Raw genomic sequence first — 20,338 nt, 5'->3', positions numbered from 1 at the left:
TTTGATCAATTAGTTAAAATGTATCAGTGAAGGAAAGAGGTAAAGAAACCATATTAAGAACTCTAGTTAGTTTATAGGGGGAAAACTCGGCTATTTAATGAAACTCTAAAGGGTTAAACCAAACCAAGAGGGTAATGTTACATATCTGAAGAACTCTGTAGACTTTGGGGTGCTGCCTACTTCAAATTCATTCTCAAGTGGGTAGTGCAGTAACAGGCTGTACTGAGCAATGAGAGGTAGACAGTAAGATAACAGAGACCGTAACTATAGGAAGCAGCTACCATACATGGGATTGGGAGAATACAAGAAAAAGTTTGTGTTTATCAGAACTTGGAAGGTTAGAAGAGAGGCCCTGCTGAGCTGACATTCAAATCTTGGGGGATTGGTGGCCAGGTGGTGCTGCCTGATTGGTACTAGCACCTCTGATGGGTCCACTGAGAATGTTTCTAGAAGATACAGTGTCTGTTCACTGCCATGTATCTAGCTCCTATTACAGTACCTGGTACCAATCAAATATTCCTTCAATGAATGAATTCTCTAGTTCTTACCTGTCTACTCCAGACCATCCAAAATAGTTCATGGGCAAGGATTATGAGTTCTAGTATTGTGTTCCTTTTTCTGCCCAGTGTACTCAAGAATAGAGCAATATGAAGGGTAGAGGCAACTTAAAACTGCAAGAAGTTCAACCGTTGCATCACAGTTTCCCCGGCCACTGCAAATGCATGAGTGGGAGAATCCTGACAGCAAGGCTTCAATGAGTAGGTACTTCCTAAGCATTTTCATTTACTTTCACTGACTGCTCATTTATAAATTCTAACTTCTTAGAGCTCATATCCAAAGCCCTTCAGTAATATAACTATCCCATGGGCTGTCCCCTTCCCCACCAAGAATCTCCAATGAAGTCAGGCTGTCCCAAACAGGTCACATTCAAGCCCAACTCTTTGCCCTTGCTGAGGATTTTGGAAGATGTTCCTTTTTGCCTCTGTGTAAAGTAGAGGTAAGTGTGTGACACTGGGAACTGGCCTGCAGAGCTTGTCATAAGGGCCATGCTCAAGGGGGCTGTATCCAGGGGAATGTGTGGGACACCAGCAAGGCTGAAGCTGGGGAAACACTGAAGTATATCCTGTCCTGCATTTGCTTCTCCTTCTTTCCCTTTGAGGTAGAATATGCATTCTTCTTTGCTCAAATTTAATTCCTTAGAAAGGTCAATATCGTCATCACTCTTACTTCTCACCATAGCTTAGCTAAGGTACTAATAGCTCAAGTGTACAGGCCAAGGACCATGGATGATGTACCATCCATCTCCCACTTTATATGCATGGGTATTTCACAACAGCTTAAATATTTATGCCTTGTTCTAAATTGATGTTGCTTCTACTGCCCTTCATACCCAGCCTTCCTTTCATCTGCAGTCAGAGTCTCATGCAGTTCCTGCACTTTCCTTATGCCTATGATCTCCATTCTTGGTGACAGTTCAAATCCTTCCCACCCAATTCTATTCCTCCTTTCCCCATTTCCTACCCTTTATTCTGTCTCTACTTGTCCTACTTCCCTGAACATGGTCTACACTTTGATCCCTATCAGGATCCAGCAGGCTTCAACATGAGTGTTAAGTTTCTAATTGAGAAAACTACAACCAAAAACCACGGAAGTGGAGGGAGAAATACCTTTACTTTCATCATAAATAGCAGTGCTTATAAACTTGTAAAAACTGTGTAAGAGAGAAGAAACCAGAAACTGGGTTGGGGGTGATGGCAAAATGAGAAATCTTATAAAATTAAACTAGATATTGCAGTTGCTCTAAGATCAGGTTGCTTAGATTTAGTTTTTTCCCAAATGGCTTAACCTGTCCTTCCTTTCCTTTGTTCCCTTTTAGGTTGTGACTTCATTGCAGAGTAGTGATCTGCCTTGAAGGCAGCAGTAGTATAAAACAGTAAATGCCTAGAAGTCAATTATTGCTTTAGAATATGTCCAGGCTGTTAAAATTCTAGATGTGCTCCCCAGGAGGTGGGGGAGAATTTCTTCTCTGATGTGGCCCAGGAACAGTTCTCAGGCTACTAGGCACGCGTTCTTTGTTCAGAACAAGGATACTTTAGTTTCCTGGCAGGGATTATTATGGGCTTTAGAGCCTCCTCCCCTGCAAAGCAAAATAGAAATCCACAGTGAGACAGAACCGTGAAGTTGCAGGCAGAAATAGAAAGAGTTCTACTTTTGTAGGCTGATTTCTATTCCTGGACATGGTTCTTGAGATCCAATAGTCAAGAAGTTTACTGCTAAGCCAGGGACTGGCTAGTAGAACTCTCCACAGCAGAAGGAAGCTTTAAAAAACACAGAGTTGATGTGTCTAATTTTCTACAAACACCGCACATCTCTCCTGTCCTCTGATATATCATTTTAATGTGTATCCCAGTGCGGGGTGAGGGCAGAGATCTTAGTGAAGCTTCTCTCATGCTGAAGGCACTTGTATGGCTTTACCCCAGTGTGGATTTTCTGGGGGGCAGTCAAGTTGGGTCTGTCATTGAAGCTTTTCCCACACTGAGCACACTTGTACAGTCTCTCACAGTGTGGACTTGCCAATTGCTAAAGTGGGAACTGTTGAATCTCTTCCCACAGATGGTGCACTAATAAGGCTTCTTCCAGTGTGGATCCTCTGGTGGACAATGAAGCTGGAACTCTGGGTGAAGCTTTTCCCACATTCCCCACCCTGGTATGGTCTCTCCCCTGTGTGAGTCCTCAGGTGGGCAGTGAGGTGGGAGCACTCACTGAATCCTTGCCCACACCCACTGCACTTGTGAGGCTTCTCTCATGTGTGGAGTCTCTGATGTCAACAAAGATAAGAAACTCGGCTAAAGTTTTTCGCACATCTGTGACATTTAGGAGCTTTTTCCAGTTCAGGGGCTGGCTGGTGATAAGAGGAGGGAGAACTCTGAGAGCATTTTCTCCCACACAAGAGACGTGTCCAAGGCTTCTCTCCTCAGTCCAGACTCTCTGGTGACTCATCCTCTCCTGGGATGGGGCTGTCTCCTCACTTTCCCCTGGACAATGTCTGTGTTGCTTTCTTGACATTGGCTCAGCCTCCCAAAACATTTTTAGTTCAGTGGGGCAAAAACCTTGTCCACTAGACTTTCTCTGTGAAGCCGTGTTCATTTCCACTTCTTCTGAATCATCCCATTTCCGATTCTCCTTTTAAACCCTATTCTTCATCTCAAAACCTGAAAGAATAAAATTACACTGGACTCTGGAGAAGGAAAACAATGGAATGAGGAAAGAGTTACAATTAAACTACGATAAAGAAGAAATACCTCATTGAATTCTTCATGTAGTGCCTCAGTCTTCTGCTAAGGAAAAGCCTCAGTTTTATTTTCCAGCTGTAATACTTTTTAGCTTCAAATTTGTGGTCACTGGTAAATATACTGGACATTTCCCTGCTTCTCTCTTATTCTGTAAGTTTCTGGATGTTCTGACATGATGACAAAACTGAAGCAAAGAGTGGAGCTCTGTGTCAACTGCCCATCTGTCTTTAGGTGTGTTCACAATTGTTGATGGCTTCACTTCTGGGAGCTGAATCTTAAAAGGCCATGACAAGTTTGGGCAGCTGAAAGAAAAATAAAGCATTTCTGAGTATCTGGCAAGCACAGACTTAGGTTATGAAAGGAGGGAAGCAGAAAGAGTCTGGGCTGGAGGCCTAACTGGGCAATGTAGGGAAGCAAAGGAAGTGAAACCACATGAGAAAAAATGTCATGGACTCTTAAAGAGACCAGCAAATGCAAAATCGGGGCTCTAAAACGCAAGGGAAATCACCCTTAAACTGCATGAAAACCGAAGCTCCCTTACCTGTGCATGTTACTCATCAAGAAGGAGACAAAGCCAGGAGCAGAAACAACCCTTTCTAAGTATACTTTCCCATCCTCTGACCACCAGAACCAAGAGTCTTACAACCTGTTTGGAAACAGGACTGGCAGGTCAGCTCCCCTAACATCCTGGCCAGGAACCCTGAAGTCCTTTTCATGCCTGGCTATGCCATCTACAGCAGTACCTTCTCCAACCTCTGTGGCCTCCCCGTTGTGCTGACTCAGCTTTCCAGACTCCATGTCACTTCCTCTTGGCCAGAAACAGCATCACTTGCCACAGGAGATGCAGAGGAGCTTGAAAGGGCATCTATGTTTCATGAAAGATACACAGCTCAAGCAAGCGACCTCTCTTCACTTTGCAGTAACCTGACTGTAGGCTTTTGAACTTGGTGTGACCCTGCTCTGGGGTCCCCAGGAAACCCTGCTCCTGGATTTATTCCCCCACAGCCTGTAGTTCTACTGATGGCTCTGGAGTTATGAAACAATTACTGAGAGTGGCCAGGGGTGTCTTGTTCTCATCACTCCAGTGCATACCTGCACCACAGGACAAAGAACACAGGTCCAATCAGAAAGGACTGGATACCTCAATGCAGGGTTCTAGCAGCCCAACATACAATCTTCTGAAACTATGCCAGAACTGATTACCATCACACAGAAGGCAAACCATCCTGTCCAACTGAGAAAGATTGTAGTGTATTTACTAAAGCTGCCCTTTTTATTATCCTGAATCCCACTCATTTTCCCTCAGGGCAGTGCCTGCCTGTCTCCACAGTGGTGAGAATCCCTAGGCAGGTGGGGCCACATAACAGGAACTGGTGAACAGGCGAGTCTTGGAGGGAACTAGAGATTCCGAGAAGAGAAGAGCTGATCACAGGACACTTCTGCCTACTTCCACCCACTTCTGAGAAATGTTAACAGAAGAGCTCAGCCACTTCCCCATAGAGTTGATGGCTCTGATGATACACTGGAGTTTCTTGTAGAAACCAAGGCTCTCTGAAAACAGATAGGAAAGTCCTGGTTTCCTTAGGGCCCAAGGGTATACCTGCTACTTTTCCATACACCAAGTCTGGCTGTTGTGCATCACTCTTTATTTTTCTCTTCCCCCTTTGCTAGTGTCTCATGGGCTTCAACTCCAGTCTCAGTTGTGACTCAGAGTTCTCAGTTGGAACTCAGAACTTTTCTTCACTCTGAAGCAGTGAACATCTGGGGTCCCGTGTGTTTACTCTGATTCAGCCCAGAGACGACACTCACACCATGAATGGAAAACCCTGCACGCAAAGGAGCAGGAAGGGGTTATCAAGGCCAAAGGCAGCTGCAGAGAGTGTCTCTGAATCTGATCATCAGGGAGGCTTCTCTTAAGAGGAGCAGCCCACATGGGGCAGAACTGATTTGGGGAAGGGAAGTGACCAGTCCTGAGAATGACAAAGGGCTCTTGGTGCCTCTTAAAGTACCTGGGTATAGAAGTGGACTCTCACGGTTGGGTTATTTTGTTAATCTCTGTCACTCAGGATATCACAGCTCAGTGTGTGAGCACATGTTCATTCATCTTTCATCTGTTCCTTGCAGTCTATGCCCTCACTGATTTCTGTCTCCTGTGTTTCTCTTCCCGTCTTTTCTCCCCCTCTTGCCACTGACCTTCTCACACTCTCTGTCCCCACTGCTTTCCTTCTCATGCCCCTCCCTTGCCCTTGTCACTGTTCACACATGCTGTCCATCCCTGTCACGAGACCTCTGACTCCACTGCTTTCCTTTTCTTTCGGTCTCTGTGTCCGTCCCTGCGTCTTCTTTTCCGTGTGTGTCTCTCTCTCTGGGTCTTCCTTTCTCTGTCTTCTTTTTCTTTATTTCTCTTGCCTACTTTCAGTATTTTCCTTATTTTCCTCGACCTAACAGACTCCCCACTGCCTTTGTCTCCTTCCTTCTCAAGTTTCTTTGAACTCTCCCTTTCTCTCTGAACAACTGAGCACTTCCACTCTGGACCTAGAGGGAATACAGATCCTTACCAAGCAAGATGTTTGCCATCCTTCTATGTAACACCCCAGCAGAGAGGGCCTTCTGTATAGGTCAAGGGTGTATCTGTCTTTCCTGACAGAGGGACACAATTCTGTGCTCACACATGACTGGCCCCTGTATAACACTGGGGTCTGCTGCTACTGGTAAAATAACAGAGCTCTGGCCTTGAGATGGGGCAGAGATAGCACCATAGTCATCAGGTCAGAGGCAAAGCAAGGCCAGGGTGGTCAGGCCTCCGAGGGGAGGATGGGGTAGGTAAGCAGTCATATGATGATGCCAGGGTGGACAGAATAAGAAAACAACTGAGGACAAGCTCAATGGACCACATAAAACCCTAACATCTGTGGGAAAGAATGAGTTTTAGAATGACAGTCAGTGTAAGGTGAAATGGGAACTTCAAGAAACCAAAAATGTCAACCACAACTCACCTGGGTCTCAGTAGTACAAAGCACAGCACCTGTCTCCTGGTCTTAAAGACCCCTCTTTTGGAGATGGTTCCTGGCAGCCTGTGGAGTAAGCCAGGCTGGGGGAGAGACATCCACTGTTAGAGAGAGGCTTCCACATAAGGGAAGTTTCTGAGTGGAGTCCCTGGGCCAACAGCATCAGCAGCACCTGGGAATCTGTCACAAACGCATATTCCCGAGCCCCACCTCAGACCTACTGAATCAGAAAGTCTGGAAGTGGTGGCTAGAAATCTGTGTTGACATGTCCCTAGATGAGTGTGATGCACACTCAAGCCTGAGGAAGACTTTCATAGCCAGTGGCCTCATTGTGTAAAAAAGTTTATTTCACCAGATTTTTCTTTGCTTAATAGCTTTTTTAAAAAAGTTTTAATCCCAAAGAAATATGTACATATTATCAAAAGAAAAATTTTAAGACAATAATTGTATGTGTTGGAGGAGGGGCTGCCCCAGCTGGTGTGACTCAGTTGGTTGGGCATTGTCCCACGAACCAAAAGGTCACCAGTTTGATTTACAGTCAGGGCACATGCCTATGTTGTGGGTTTCCCCTCTCCCTTCCCCTCTCTCTAAAATAAAAATAAAATAAAATTTAATAATGGTGGTAGGGGAGGGAATGTCCTATAGCCAAATACTAGAGATAACCATATGCTCTTAAAAATACCATTGTAATGTGGTATTTTTATTTATCTCAGACCTTTTATTTATTTCAGACCAAGATAATATATTCTTTCCCAGATCCCCACCTTCAAGAATTCTTCAAAGGAAATGGTTCATTTTGATGATTACTAATGAACCTTCAGATGACATTTGGAAGTTCCAACACTTAGGATCTGAGCGGCCTATGGGATGGTGAGTGAAGGAAGCAGACTGGGAACTCAGTGAGCCCTGCCCTCCCCCGCTCAACTTACAGACCCCAGAGCCTCAGAAATCACACACCAGAGAGCACAGATTTCCCAAGGATTTTTTTAAAAAATGCTGAGTGGCAAAGAGGGTATTTACATTACTTAAAAAAATACAAAAGCAGCCCTGGCTGGTGTGGCTCTGTGGACTGAGTACCAGCCTGTGAACCAAAGAGTTGCTGGTTGCACACACAGTCTAGGGCACAGGCCTGGGTTGCTGGCCAGGTCCCCAGTAGGGGGCGCATGAGAGGCAACTACACATTGATGTTTCTCTCCCTCCCTCCCTTCTCCTCTCTAAAAATAAATAAATAAATAAATAAATAAATAAATAATCTTAAAAAATACAAAGGCAAATAAACTTCTTAGAAGTTTCCATTATCCATTTCATCAACAGATGCTTGCCAATTTAAACACCATGAAGATACCAAGTTTTCCTCCAGGATTTGAGTTATATACAGACGCGCTAGGTTTCAAAACTTATTTAGCAACTTGTTATGGCAACTTTCAATTAAACAGAAAAAGCAGCGGTGGTCTTTAGGCTATCTAGAAATGTATGGAGCCAGAGTGCTTCTTGGAAAGAGATTCATATATTTAGAGCCTTGGTCTATCCATGCAATGGAATATGAGTCAGCCATGAAAAGGAATCAAGTAGTGATATATGCTGGAAACATGCTAAACGAAAGAGGCCAGATACAAAAAGTCACGTATTATAGGATTCCACTTCTATGAAATGTCCAGAACAAGCAAATCCATACAGAAACAATGAAAATCAGCTGCTTAATGGGTGCAGTGTTTCCTTGTGGGGGAATACAATGTTTTGGAACCAGCCAGCAGTAGTGAGTGTATAACATTTTAAAGGTATTAAATGCTACTGAATTGTTCACTTGAAAATGGCTAATTTTAGCCCTGGCTTGTGTGGCTTAGTTAGTGGATGGAGTGCCAGCCTGTGAACTGGAAAGTTGCAGGTTCGATTCCAGGTCAGGGCACACAACTGGGTTGTGGGCCAGGTCCCCAACTGGGGGTGTGTGAGAGGCCACTGAATGGGTGTGCTTGGTTTCTCAAGCACATTGATGTTTCTCCCCCTTTCTCCCTTTCCCTCTCTCTAAAAATAAATTTTAAAATATTTTTTAAATGGCTAATTTTATAGGATGTGAATTTCACCTAAATTAAGAAAAATTTTCTTTAATTAAATTTTTTTTGAAAAATTGAGACAAATAAAAACAAAAAAAAGAGCTTTGGAAAAAGACAAAAATAATGAGAGGAATGTATTCTGGAAGAGATTCAGCTGGATGGGCAGGTGGTATATTCAATGTCTTTAAATACATAAAGAACTGCAGAAGGTCACTGTAAACCTATTTACCTTAATACAACTGATACAAAATAATAGAATTAAATTGTAATAAAAGAGAATTTGGCTGACACATAATGGATCTCCACCCTACTTATGTGCTATTACCATCAACTGATTTGAAGTCTTGTTTTTTTGGTATATTTCAAAGGCATTTAATCTGGAACCCAGGGGCAAACTCAAGCTCAGACCTGCATTTCCCACAGATGATTGCTCCTGCCCACCTCAGGTGAGGGCGCAGGATTCTGCTGACCTCCTGGCTGTTCCTGCAGTGGTTGGCGTGAGCTCCAGGACCCCTTCAAAGTCTGTTTCTCAGGATGAACTCTCTGTTTCAGATGGGATTTCAGTGATTCTCTGGCAGCTCCCAAAGGGGCTGTCTCTTTAGAGTACTTTCAAGTCCTTCCCAGGATCCAGGTCCTGAGAACAGACTTCATCATCTGTCATGACACATTCCTGCCTAAGCTGCACTTTACAACCCCTCAGAGTAGTATTAGAAAAGAATGTGACACATAGGGAAGCAGAAGAGAAATATTCTCAGGGCCACTGTAAAATAAAAATGAATAGAATTTGGTCTCAATCACTTTAACCAATCATTAATATGAAAGCACCTAGTACAGAGCCTGACATACCAGAAGTGCTAAAAGTGATACATTTGTTGGAAGTGAGAGTGTCAGCTTCCTCTTGAGAAAGCTCCTATGATCTCAGCACTATTACCATTTCCTCTCCCCACAAATTCATATATAACAAAGTGCAATCCATTCCACTTTCAAAAGATCCCTTACATTGCTCCTCATTCTCTCTCTGTACTCGCCACCCTTTCTGAGCTACTATCATCACAGCTTAACTGTCTGCCCTGCATCCTCTCTGCTGCTGGACCCTCTCCAGGGATGTCCAAGCTTTTGGCATCTCTGGGCCACATTGGAAGAAGAAGCGTTGTCTTGGGCCATGCATTAAATACATTGTGACACATAATCACAAAAAACATCTCATAATACATTTTTTAAATCTCATAATATTTTAAGTAAATTTACAATTTTGTCTTGGCAGCCATCCTGGGCCGCATGCAGCCCATGGGCCATGGGTTGGACACCCCTGCAAATCTAATCTATTTTCTCTCTACAAAAAGTCCACTAGATCTTTTAAAATGTAACATCACTTCCATCCCTGTTAATACTCTTCAGTGACTTTCCACTGCACACAGAATAAAACCCAAACTCCTCTAACAGCCTGAAAGGCCCTGCATGACATAACCCCTGCCTTCCTGTCTCACTTTCTCTCATACCATTTTTCTCTTAGATCCTGAAAGCTGTAGCCACAAACCCTCCCTTCTTTATCAAACATCATGGTCCTCCTCACCTGAGGCTCCTGGAGTGTGCTGTGCCCTAGGGCTGCAGTGCTCACCTCTCTGCTCTAGGCACAGCCAGCTCTTTCTCACATCTCAGCACTAACATCCCCTCTGAGGACAGTGCCCCACTACCTGACTCCCCCACAGTCATCCTCTATTAGATCACCTTGCTCATTCTTTCAGAGCACTTATCTGTAAGTATCTTTATTCATTTGCATATTGTGTTTCCTCCAAGGAATGCAGGATCCAGTAGGCCGGGCGCCATGCCTGTCTTGTTCAATATAGAATCCCCAATATTGCCCTGGCCAATGTGGCTCACTTGGTTGGAATGTTGTCCCATGGACCAAGGGATGGAGGGTTCGATTCCCAGTTAGGGCACATGCCTGGGTTGTGGGTTCAGTCTCTGGTCTAAGATCAATAAGCATGTCCTACGGTGAGGATAAAAAGTAAATAAATAAAATAAAAAATAACCCCCCTACTAGCTGGCATATCGTCACTTAAAAAAATCTCATAATATTTTAAGTAAATTTACCATTTTGTGCTGGGCCACATTCATAGTCAACCTGGGCTGCATGCAGAGAGTATTTTTTTTTAGAGAACTGTTGAGTATTTTTACTTTAATTAGAGACTCTAAACATTCACTAAATGTATGAATGTCCAAGTTATTTCAGCAAATGTGAAATTCTTCCCATAGACTTAGGGCACAGGACCAACTCAAGCTACCAAGTATTTTGGTGAATGGCATAGAGCTAGTGTGACCAGTAACTAGATTCCTGTGCTCCTCACCCCAACTTCTTATCATCAAAACCAGAAGATTCTGGCTTTTCTCAACTGCTGCCCAGGCACTCTCTGTACACCCTCAACCAGAGGCTATAGCTTCCTCTCCATTTTCTTTTTTCTTTTTAGATTTTATTTACTTTCAGAGAGAGAGGAAGAGAGGGAAAGAAACAGCAGTGGGTGAGAGATTCATGGATCAGTTGCCTCTTGCATGCTCCCAACTGGGGACCTGGCCTGCAACCCAGGCATGTGCCCTAACCGGGAATTGAACCATCAACCTCTAGGTTCACAGGCCAGCACTCAGTCCACTGAGCCACACCAGCCAGGTCAAATTTCTCACCATTTTCTGGACACAGCTTCTGCACTCAGGTCTGGATCTTCTCTGGCAAGATGGTGAAAAACTGCTCCAAAACCAGCAGCTCCAGGATTTGCTCTTTTGAGTGTGTCTAAGGCCTCAGCTGTGTTCCAAGAGTGTGCTAAAAGCTTCCCAGGGGGCCATTTACCTCCTGACATCAGAACTGCCTGAATCATTAGTGGGAAGAAGCTTCGTAGTCAAGGCCGTTGCTATGAAGAGCTGATTTCTATCCTCGTGTGGAGTCCTTGCTTGGTGATGGGTGTGTTTGGGGACTCTGTTGCAGCCATCAATCACTTCATGAACTGGCTTACTAGCTGCCACTTCCACCCTGAGGATTAAATTCCATTTCTTTTTGTATCGTCGGGAAGCAGTTCTCCTGGACACCGATGAAAGGCATCAGAGAAATGAGATTGATGCAGATGTACAGAATCACAGTTGGAAAAGGCTCGACTTTGAAGAGAGAATGGAAAAAACATAGCATAAAACTAGTCCATATTCCTTCCCTCTGCTTCTTGAGATTTATTTCTATCCTTTACTCCCTCCAACAATCCAAGTCAAGGACCCAAAGCACTAGAAATATCAAAAAATATAACTTTTCTCCCAGCCAGATTTCTCTCTGCTAAGGAATTCCTCAAACTACTCAGTATAGTCCAGCTGTTCCTTCTCATGGTCCCCATGTCTGGGTCTTGTCCCCACCCTTTCCCACCCTCAAAAAGCCTGGACCCACCTTCCCAATGGTCACCTTCTCTGAAGAAGATGATAGTGTATGAGTGTCTCTCAACCTCTTTATTACTGTGACACCCTCCTCTCTACCACCACTATCACATAAAATCTGGATGATAAATGACTATTATGGTGAGCTGTATGTTGGTCCCCTCCCCAGCATTCCTTCCCCACTTCTGATAGCAGCTGCATCTTCCTTTTTGAAAGAGCCCCTCTCTATTCCATTGGTTCTGGTGGGGCTATTCATCATTACAGTACTCGACTACCTACTGCAGGAGTGGGTACCTGAAAAAGGCTGGTCCTGTCAAAATTCTTCTCTGAGATTTTACACACAGGTAGGGTGGGAGAAGTTCTGAGTTTCCTGTGAATTGCTAAATTGGGAAGATGTAAGACTGGAACAATCTTCAATTATGTCCCACGCAACATTCCACTTCTCTTCCACAAAAGGGATAAGCCTGTCTACAGGAATTTTAAAAAAGAGATTTGTGTTGGCTTTCTTCCAAAGAACTGGAACTGCATTTATATTCTCTTTACATTTCAGTGTGGCAGTAGGGGCTAGAGATAGAGGAATCAAAGATGATGTTAACAGTCCTTATTTACAAAAAAGGAGCAGGCCTTACACACCTCCTTACCTTACACGTTTATATACACCTGCATTTTATCCAAAATAATAAATGCTAGTTTATTTTTTAAATATTTTATTTATTTATTTTTAGAAAGAGGGGAAGCGAGGAAGAGAGGGAGAGAAACATCAATCGGTTGTCTCCTGCATGCCCCCAGCTAGGGATCTAGCCCCAAACCCAGGCATGTGCCCTGTGGGGGAACAGGGCTGGTAACCCTTCGGTTTGCAAGACGATGCCCAATCCATTGAGCCAACACCAGCCAGGGCAATAAATGCTAGTTGCATGAAGAAGGCGGAGCCAGCACTCCTCTGGAACTCTGACATCCCATTCCATTCATACTTAATTTTAAAATTCCGGTCTCTCAAAAACGGGTTTCCCTCTGGCGATGAACCACTCAGTGGAAAGCAGGATGAGAATGGGGACCAGACTGACTCACTTTCACTCGGCAAGGATGCACTCAGTGAGTACTCCTAGAGCACTGGATGCTAAGGTTTGGTACTGTGGCTGAAGTGGCATTGGAAAACGCCCACAGGCTCCCGCTGCCGCGAGAGGGGATGAGACGATCAGGGTCAAAGGCCAGAAGGAGTCCGTATTCGGGTGCACAGATCGGAACCCGGGCTGGTTATCTCTGATGCACCGAGGGCACCGAGGCGCAGAAAGGTGACCGCGGAGCATGAGAGAGCTTCCCGGGCCTGGCCCGACAGCCCTGAAAAGACTCTAGCGGCAAAGGGCACCCAGGCCGGTGTGGGGCCCAGCTGCGAGCCCCCGGCCTGGAGCAAATAGGGCACTCATCAGACACACTCACGACTCTCCAAACTTGTTCAGCCGCCAGGCCCGTAAGTCAGCGCGCTAGCCACAGCATTGGTGTTCTTTGCCCTGGTGTGTTCGCAGGCCCTGACACCGGACTACAACTCCCGGGGTGCACTACGACGGCTAGGCACCGTTCTCACCAGCATGGACAGATACTGCAGCCAATAGGCAGGAGAAACTGCCCTCGAAGAGCCAATCCCTCTAGGGAATAGGCGGGCTCTCCCGTGGCGTAGTTCCTCCGCAGCCAGTGGGAGTGTCGGCGAAGAGCGACGACTTTTGCCCCGCCCCTAGCCCTGGCTCTTGGGTTCTGGTATCCTGATCCCCTGAGAGGTGAGTCCGCTGCGCAGGTGGGCGCAGGGTGTGGGGCAGTCGGCGACTCTGTCTTACCAGGGGCCAGCCCGGGCTTGCACTCGGCCAGGAAGTTGAGCCAAGTGCGGGAGTTTTGCCAAGCTTGGGGCCCGAGACTGGCACTCTACGAGGCTGGAGCAGCTGGGCCTTCAGATCCTCTGGAACGAACTGCCACTGTGCCTCCAACCATCCTACTCGGTCGCCAGAGGCTTTCGCTAACTCCCAACCCCCGGAATGTGCCGCGGCCTATCTGAGATCATTCTGTAGCTCGCGGCGAGATGCCGGAGGTCTGCCTAACCAGAATGCCGAACTGTTGGTGCAGGCTACCTGGCTGACAGCTTGAACTTTTCATAGGGATTCCTGTCAGCCCCTTAGATCATATTGCGCATCCTGCCCCCCACCCCCGAGATTCCGTGTGCTTATTGCCGAAATAAAAGCAGTATTTTCCCCAGTTTCCTTTTAGGACGTTATGACTTCCCTTTCACAAGACAGTTCTAGAAACTGACGGAAAGATAGATTCTTTCCACTGCTGGGGACTGTGTCGTCTTCAAAAGTTTGGGGTCACGGCCAACGAATGAGAAGGCCCTGTCCTGTTGGATAGGAATTTTATATTGGGGTAACTTAATTAGACCCGATCTGCATTCTCTCCTCAACATCCTCAGAAGAACTTCATTTCTAGCATCTTTCCAGCATTTGGAAAGACTTCTTCAGAGCCATGATCCTTTAGGCTTGAGCTGTTTACAAAGAGAAAGAGGCTGTCTCCTAAGCCCCAAAATGGCGGCTAAGATGGAGATAACTTTGAGCTCTCAGTCCCACATTCAGGCTTCCTTTTCAAAGCAAGAGAGACACATCATAACAAAGCTAGAAGAAAAGCGGGGGGTACCTCCGCAAAAAGACTGCCCGGATCCTGAGGTGTCCCGTCAGAACTTTAGACGGTTTTGTTATCAAGAGGTGTCTGGACCCCAAGAGGCACTCTCCCGTCTCCGTCAGCTCTGCTGGCAGTGGCTGCAGCCCGAGGTGCACACCAAGGAGCAGATTTTGGAGCTATTGGTGCTGGAGCAGTTTCTGAACATCCTTCCCCCAGAGATCCAGGCTCGGGTCAGGCATCGATGTCCAATGAACAGCAAGGAGATGGTGACTCTGGTGGAAGATTTTCACAGAGCAGCCAAGAGACCAAAGCAGTGGGTAAGGAGGGTCTTCTCTAATGGTCCCCAGGATTTCTTTTTCATCCGGGTAGTGTTTGGTCTCTGGACCCCTCCCTAGATAGAGCCCAGAAATGGACCAATGACTTCAAACATGTCTTCTGGCCTCTATTTTTGGGTACAGCCCTCCTTCCCTCAGATGTACCAGGTTTTCAAAAACCCAGTCACTGGCACTCCAATGAGGAAGTAAAAGATAGAGTAAGGTTACTGATTCTTTGCTGAAAGATCTCTGCCTATCCGTTCCTCTTGAAGTTTTCCTACAACTAGGATTCTTATTGTCATCCTGTTGGGTAGGAATTTGGTTTGGGGGGAACTTCAGTGGATCTTATTCCAGTGAATTGTCTTGCATATTACCTTTGGATCAGTAAGTCACAGCTCGTTTGGCTAATATTCCTTCCAACCCCTCACCCCCCAAGTCAAACCAAAGTCCAGCCCTAAGCAGGAAGCAAACAACCATGTGCTTTGGGAATGGAAGCAGGGAACAGGAGTGGGGCACTCCTCTTAAACCCCTGCTACTACTTGGATGTCCTTACCAGGAGAGCCTTGGGAAGAACAATTTATTAGCTAAAAGTGGTTTTTAATGGTCCCCACTGTATTACTTTCCAGTCCTGCAGAGCCTGTTTTCAGAGGTAGGAAGACAGTTGAGCATAAGGTGGGAGTCTTGCAGAGCCAATGACATGGCTAACCCTAATGTCTGTGCCTGCTCTCTGATGACTTTGACTACAGGCCTTGAGCAAGGCCCAAGCTTTAGGAGTATCCACTCAAGTATTTAAAGCAGGTTCATTCTGGTTATTCTCCATGTCCTTCCCTGTGCCTCCTTTGAGAGTTTCAGCAGTGTCTGTCAAAGTTGACCTGTATGCTGTTATCAGGAATTCCCAGGATAAAGGGGTCAAAAGAGAGAGGTCAAGCTGCCTTCAGTCAGTTCTCTGGCTGTACTCTAATTCATGGGGCTTGTTTCTAGGTGGCTGTTTGCATGCAGGGGCAGAAGGTGCTCTTGGAGAAAACTGGATCTCAGCTTGGAGAACAGGAACTGCCAGACTTTCAATTGCAAACTCCTAGGAGATATCCTAGGGAAACTTGTCTGGAGGAGCCTTCCCAGGCAGGACCTCAGGACGAGCTTAGCCCCCATCATTGGGAAAAATCCCCATTCCTTCTGGAACCACCCACCAAATTGGCTGGGACAGGTAAATACTCTGTGCCTCCTCTCTTCTTCTCATCAGTCCTTTATCTCCATCAAAGCATTCATCGTTCTGAAAAGCCGTACACCAGGTGTTGGGTTTATTTTTAATATTGTATGTGACAGATCTTTGTTCCCGAACAGATTTCACTAAGAAGAATGGTAATGATGCTACACATAAGAAGTATGATTTATTTTCTGTTAATGACTGTTTGGCAATGCACTACATGATAGGACTATTCTACTGCCTACTTTTCCATCCCTTTCAGAGCTTCCTATAGTAGACAGATCTAAATATGACCACTGATGAACTTCCATGCAAGATGTAGCTGAGTTTCATCACTTAAAATGGTCCCATGTTTAGAAAGCACCTAAAGAATGTTCTTTTCACTAGGGAAAAAGCCCACTTCATATTATTTTTTGCCTCTTTCTCCTGTAATATTTGCCATGCTTTAAACTTTTGTGTCCACTTCCCTTCCTAGCTCTGGTACAATGCCAGGATCATAGCCAGCCCTATTCCTCACAGCCCTGTGATCACTAAAACTGAATGACAGAGATACTTTAGCCAGTCTTGGTGATGTGAATACACAATACAGTCAGCAGGCTAGGGAAGAAAGGGTTTCAGAAAAAGTAGGAAGTTAGTTACAAGGAGGCTAGAGCCTTGATCCCTTTATATTTGCTACATTCAGTGAAACACTTAGGTTTGATTATTCTCAGAACTCAAGAATGGAGAACTGCCCCATATATGTAGCTTTCATGGTCCTGAATAAAGTGGACCACCCATACTCCCTTCTGCCTCAGCAGAGGTAAGTGGATATGTGTGCATTCTCTATCTCCTTTCATTTGATTCCTGAGAGAGTGCATTCTCAGGCTTTTCATCCCTAATATCCAACAGTGCCTTCTTTCAGAGCTGCATTGACCAACACAATTGCCACATGCAACTATTTAAATTGTATTTATTGAGGTATAATTCACATACTATAAAATTCACCCATTTAAATTGTGAGTTTTAGTATAAATACAGTGGTTTTTAGCATAATTACAAAGTTGTACAATCATCACTAATTTCTGAATATTTTTATAACCTTGAAAAGAAACCCATACTCACTAGCAGTCACTCTCCATCCCTCCCTCTCTAGTTCCTGGAAACCACTGCCTATTTTCTGTCCCTGGATTTGCCTATTGTGGACATTTCATTGTCCAGTATCATACAATATATGATCTTCTGTGACTGGCTTCTTTCACTTAACATAATGTTTTCAAGGTTCATCCATGATATAGCGTGTGTCAGTACCTTATTCTTTTTCATGGCTAAATGATAGTATATTAATGGATGTTTTGTTTATCAATTGATGGACATTTGTGTTGTTACCACTTTGGGCTATTTACTTGAATATTTATTTGTTTACAAGTTTTTCTGTGAACATTCTTTCATTTCTCTTGGGTATGGAATGGAATTGCTGGGTGATACAATAACTATGATTAACTTTTTTGTTTTGAAGATTTTACTTATTTATTTTTAGGGGAAGGGAGGGATAAATAGAGGGAGAGAAACATCAATGTGTAGTTGCCTCTTGTGGTGTGTCTTCCATTAGGAGACCTGACCTGCAACCTAGGCATGGTTGCCTTGCCTGGGAATCAAACAAATGACCCCTTGCTTCGCAGGCCTGCACTCAATCCACTGAGCTAACCAGCCAGGGCCTACAATTAACCTTTTAAAGAAATGCCAGACTGTTTTCCAAAGCAGCTGTGCAATTTTACATTCCCATCAATGGTCTATGGGGATTCCACTTTCCTTACATCCTTGATAATACTTGTTATTGTTGGTCTTTTTGATTATAGCCATCCTTTAGGTGTGAAGTGGTATCACATGGAAGTTTTGAGTTGTTTTCCTTATAATTAATGATGTTAAACATCCTTTCATGTGTTTTTTGGCCAGTTGTATATATTCTTTGGAGAAATGTTCAGATCCTTTGCTCATTTTTAAATTGGGTTAGTCGTTTTATTGTTGAAAGAATTCTTTTTTTTTTAAGATTTTATTTATTTATTTTTAGAGAGAGAAGGGAGGGAGATAGCGAGAGAGAGAGAGAGAAACATCAATGTGCGGTTGCTGGGGGCCGTGGCCTGCAACCCAGGTATGTGCCCTGACTGGGAATCGAACTTGCGACAGAAAGAATTCTTTACATATTCTAGATACTAGATCCTTATATAGAGTTTGCAAGTATTTTCTCCTATTCTGTGGTTTGTATTTTTACTTTCTTAACAGTATTCTTTCAAGTACAAATGTTTTTAATTTTAATGAAGTCCAACTTATTTATTTTTTGTTTATTTGTTTGTGTTATTGGTCACGTACCTAAATTATCATCGCCTAATTCGAAGTCACAAAAATTTACCCCTATCTTTTGTTCAAAGAGAGATTGGTTTAGTTCTTACATTTAGGTCTTTGATCCATTTGAGTTAATTTTTATATATGTTGTGAAGCAGGAATCCAACTTCATTCTTTTGCATCTGGAAATGCAGTTGTCCCAGAACCATTTATTGAAAATACTGTTCTGTCTCCATTTCATTGTCTTGACAACCTTATTGGAAAACAATTGACCATAATTTTGTGGGCTGCTTATTTAAATTAATTAAAAGTTTAAAGTCCAGTTGTTCAGTCAACACTAGTCACATTTCAAGTATCCAATAGTCACATGTGACTAGTGGCTGCCATATTGAATAGTGTGTGCATGCACGTGTGCATGCACATACACATGCTGCCCGCCTCAGAAATTCTGCGGGATAGCACAGTTCTAGATCTTCTACTTGCCCACAGGCCATTTCAGCTCATTTCCATCTTGATTCTCAGTCCTGGTGGTCACAAGTTAGGTGGTTTCTGTAAATAGGATGCACATCTAACCCATATTCCAGTTTCCAAACACATATACTGGCAATTTTATAAGGAAAGAAAATTCCACATTCACTGGATTTACCATTATTTGTAGAGATGGTGGTGGTCACTGAGTGTCCATGAAGAGAGAGTATATTTGCAATGTTGAAATTACAACTCTCTATGGTTTTTCTTTTCCCTATCTTTTCTTTCGTAAACCTTTCCTAAATTTAGGAATGATGAGAGGGTTGAAGAACTTGGTTCCTATATTTAATGTAAATCAGAATCACACCAGGAGGCTGTTAACTGTGCACATTTCCAGTTCCCACTCCATCTCCTCAGAGATTCTGACTCAGCAGCCTACTTGTTTGACAAGTGCCCCAGATGAGTCTAACACAAGTTGCCAATAGAGGACCACACTTTGAGAAACCTTACAGTATATTTCATAACTCTTTTGCTGAGGTTCTTTTTTTGAAGCCCAGAAAATGAAACATATTTCTTTCTAATTATAGAGGCCCCCAGAATGAAAAGTGAGAACAAGGAGAATCCACAACAGGAGGGAGTTAAAGGAGCAAAACCATGTGCAGTGTCACCAAGCAGATCCAAAGGGAATGGTCTGCAGAGTCCTGAACCAAGAGGGGCAAATATGAATGAATCCCGGTTGTCACGGAGGCAAGTCAGTCCCCCAAATGCTCAAAAGCCATTCACTCACTTCCAGAGACATTGCAGAGAACTGGAATATATCAGCAACCTAAAAAGCCATCCACTGAGAGAGCTAAAGAAAAGCAAAGGAGGTAAAAGAAGCCTGAGCAATCGTTTACAACGTCTTAGTCACCAGCCGACCCATTCAGTGAAGAAACCTTATAAATGTGATGACTGTGGGAAAAGCTTCACATGGAATTCAGAGCTGAAAAGACACAAGCGAGTTCACACAGGGGAGAGACCCTACACATGCGGAGAGTGTGGGAACTGCTTCGGGCGGCAATCAACTCTGAAACTGCACCAGCGGATCCACACTGGAGAGAAGCCATACCAGTGCAGCCAGTGTGGGAAAAGCTTTCGCCAGAGCTCAAACCTTCACCAGCATCACAGACTTCACCATGGGGACTGAAAGCAGGGTTTTTGGTCTTTCTTTTCAGAAGGAAGGTATTTGTGTTTCTCCTTCACCTTACTTGCATTTATGGTAAATCACAGTCTGTGTGACTTATAAGGAAAGCAAGAGGTCCCTGAGGAATGATGGTGTACATTTTGCAGAATTCCAGAAGAAGCTGTGGGGACATGACCATACACAGTTGAAGGTGAAGAAATGGCAGGTCTGAGTATTGGTTGAAAGGGAACTGGGGTTTCTGCTGGAGAGCAGGGTGTAACTACTGAGGGAGATCCTGCAGGTGCCCCCACCCCATGTTCAATCTTTCCTGCACTGCTTTATTTATCCTCAAAGGTATATTCTATATATAATTATACATTTACTGTCATACCAGACAATCTTTATCATGCATATGCTTCGTAATAAAGATGGGTGAGCCACAAGAATGTCAAA

The 20,338-nt window shown here is 44.2% G+C and overlaps 1 protein-coding gene and 1 long non-coding RNA gene across 2 annotated transcripts in view; one reads left to right on the top strand and one right to left on the bottom strand.

Annotated features, from left to right (window-relative positions):
* Nucleotides 1–20,338, top strand: part of LOC123807119 — a 36,876-nt gene extending 16,538 nt beyond the window's left edge. The window contains 5 exon segments of the mRNA XM_045820668.1: nucleotides 13,593–13,866; nucleotides 14,067–14,735; nucleotides 15,714–15,936; nucleotides 17,984–18,064; nucleotides 19,311–20,338. Of these exon segments, the coding sequence (XP_045676624.1) occupies nucleotides 13,593–13,866; nucleotides 14,067–14,735; nucleotides 15,714–15,936; nucleotides 17,984–18,064; nucleotides 19,311–19,909 (1,846 nt within the window). The 3' untranslated portion in view covers nucleotides 19,910–20,338.
* LOC123807096 lies at nucleotides 1,755–4,160 on the bottom strand. Its single transcript, XR_006783592.1, has 3 exons — nucleotides 4,037–4,160; nucleotides 3,303–3,595; nucleotides 1,755–3,212 (listed from the first exon to the last, which is right to left on the bottom strand). It is a non-coding gene; the product is annotated as an uncharacterized LOC123807096 (long non-coding RNA).

Source organism: Phyllostomus hastatus, unplaced genomic scaffold, assembly GCF_019186645.2.
Source record: "Phyllostomus hastatus isolate PE091 unplaced genomic scaffold, TTU_PhHast_1.1 phas_scaffold_442, whole genome shotgun sequence".
Taxonomy (NCBI): domain Eukaryota; kingdom Metazoa; phylum Chordata; class Mammalia; order Chiroptera; family Phyllostomidae; genus Phyllostomus; species Phyllostomus hastatus.
The sequence above is the reverse complement of the archived record's forward strand: the minus strand, read 5'-3'. Positions and strand labels throughout refer to the sequence as shown.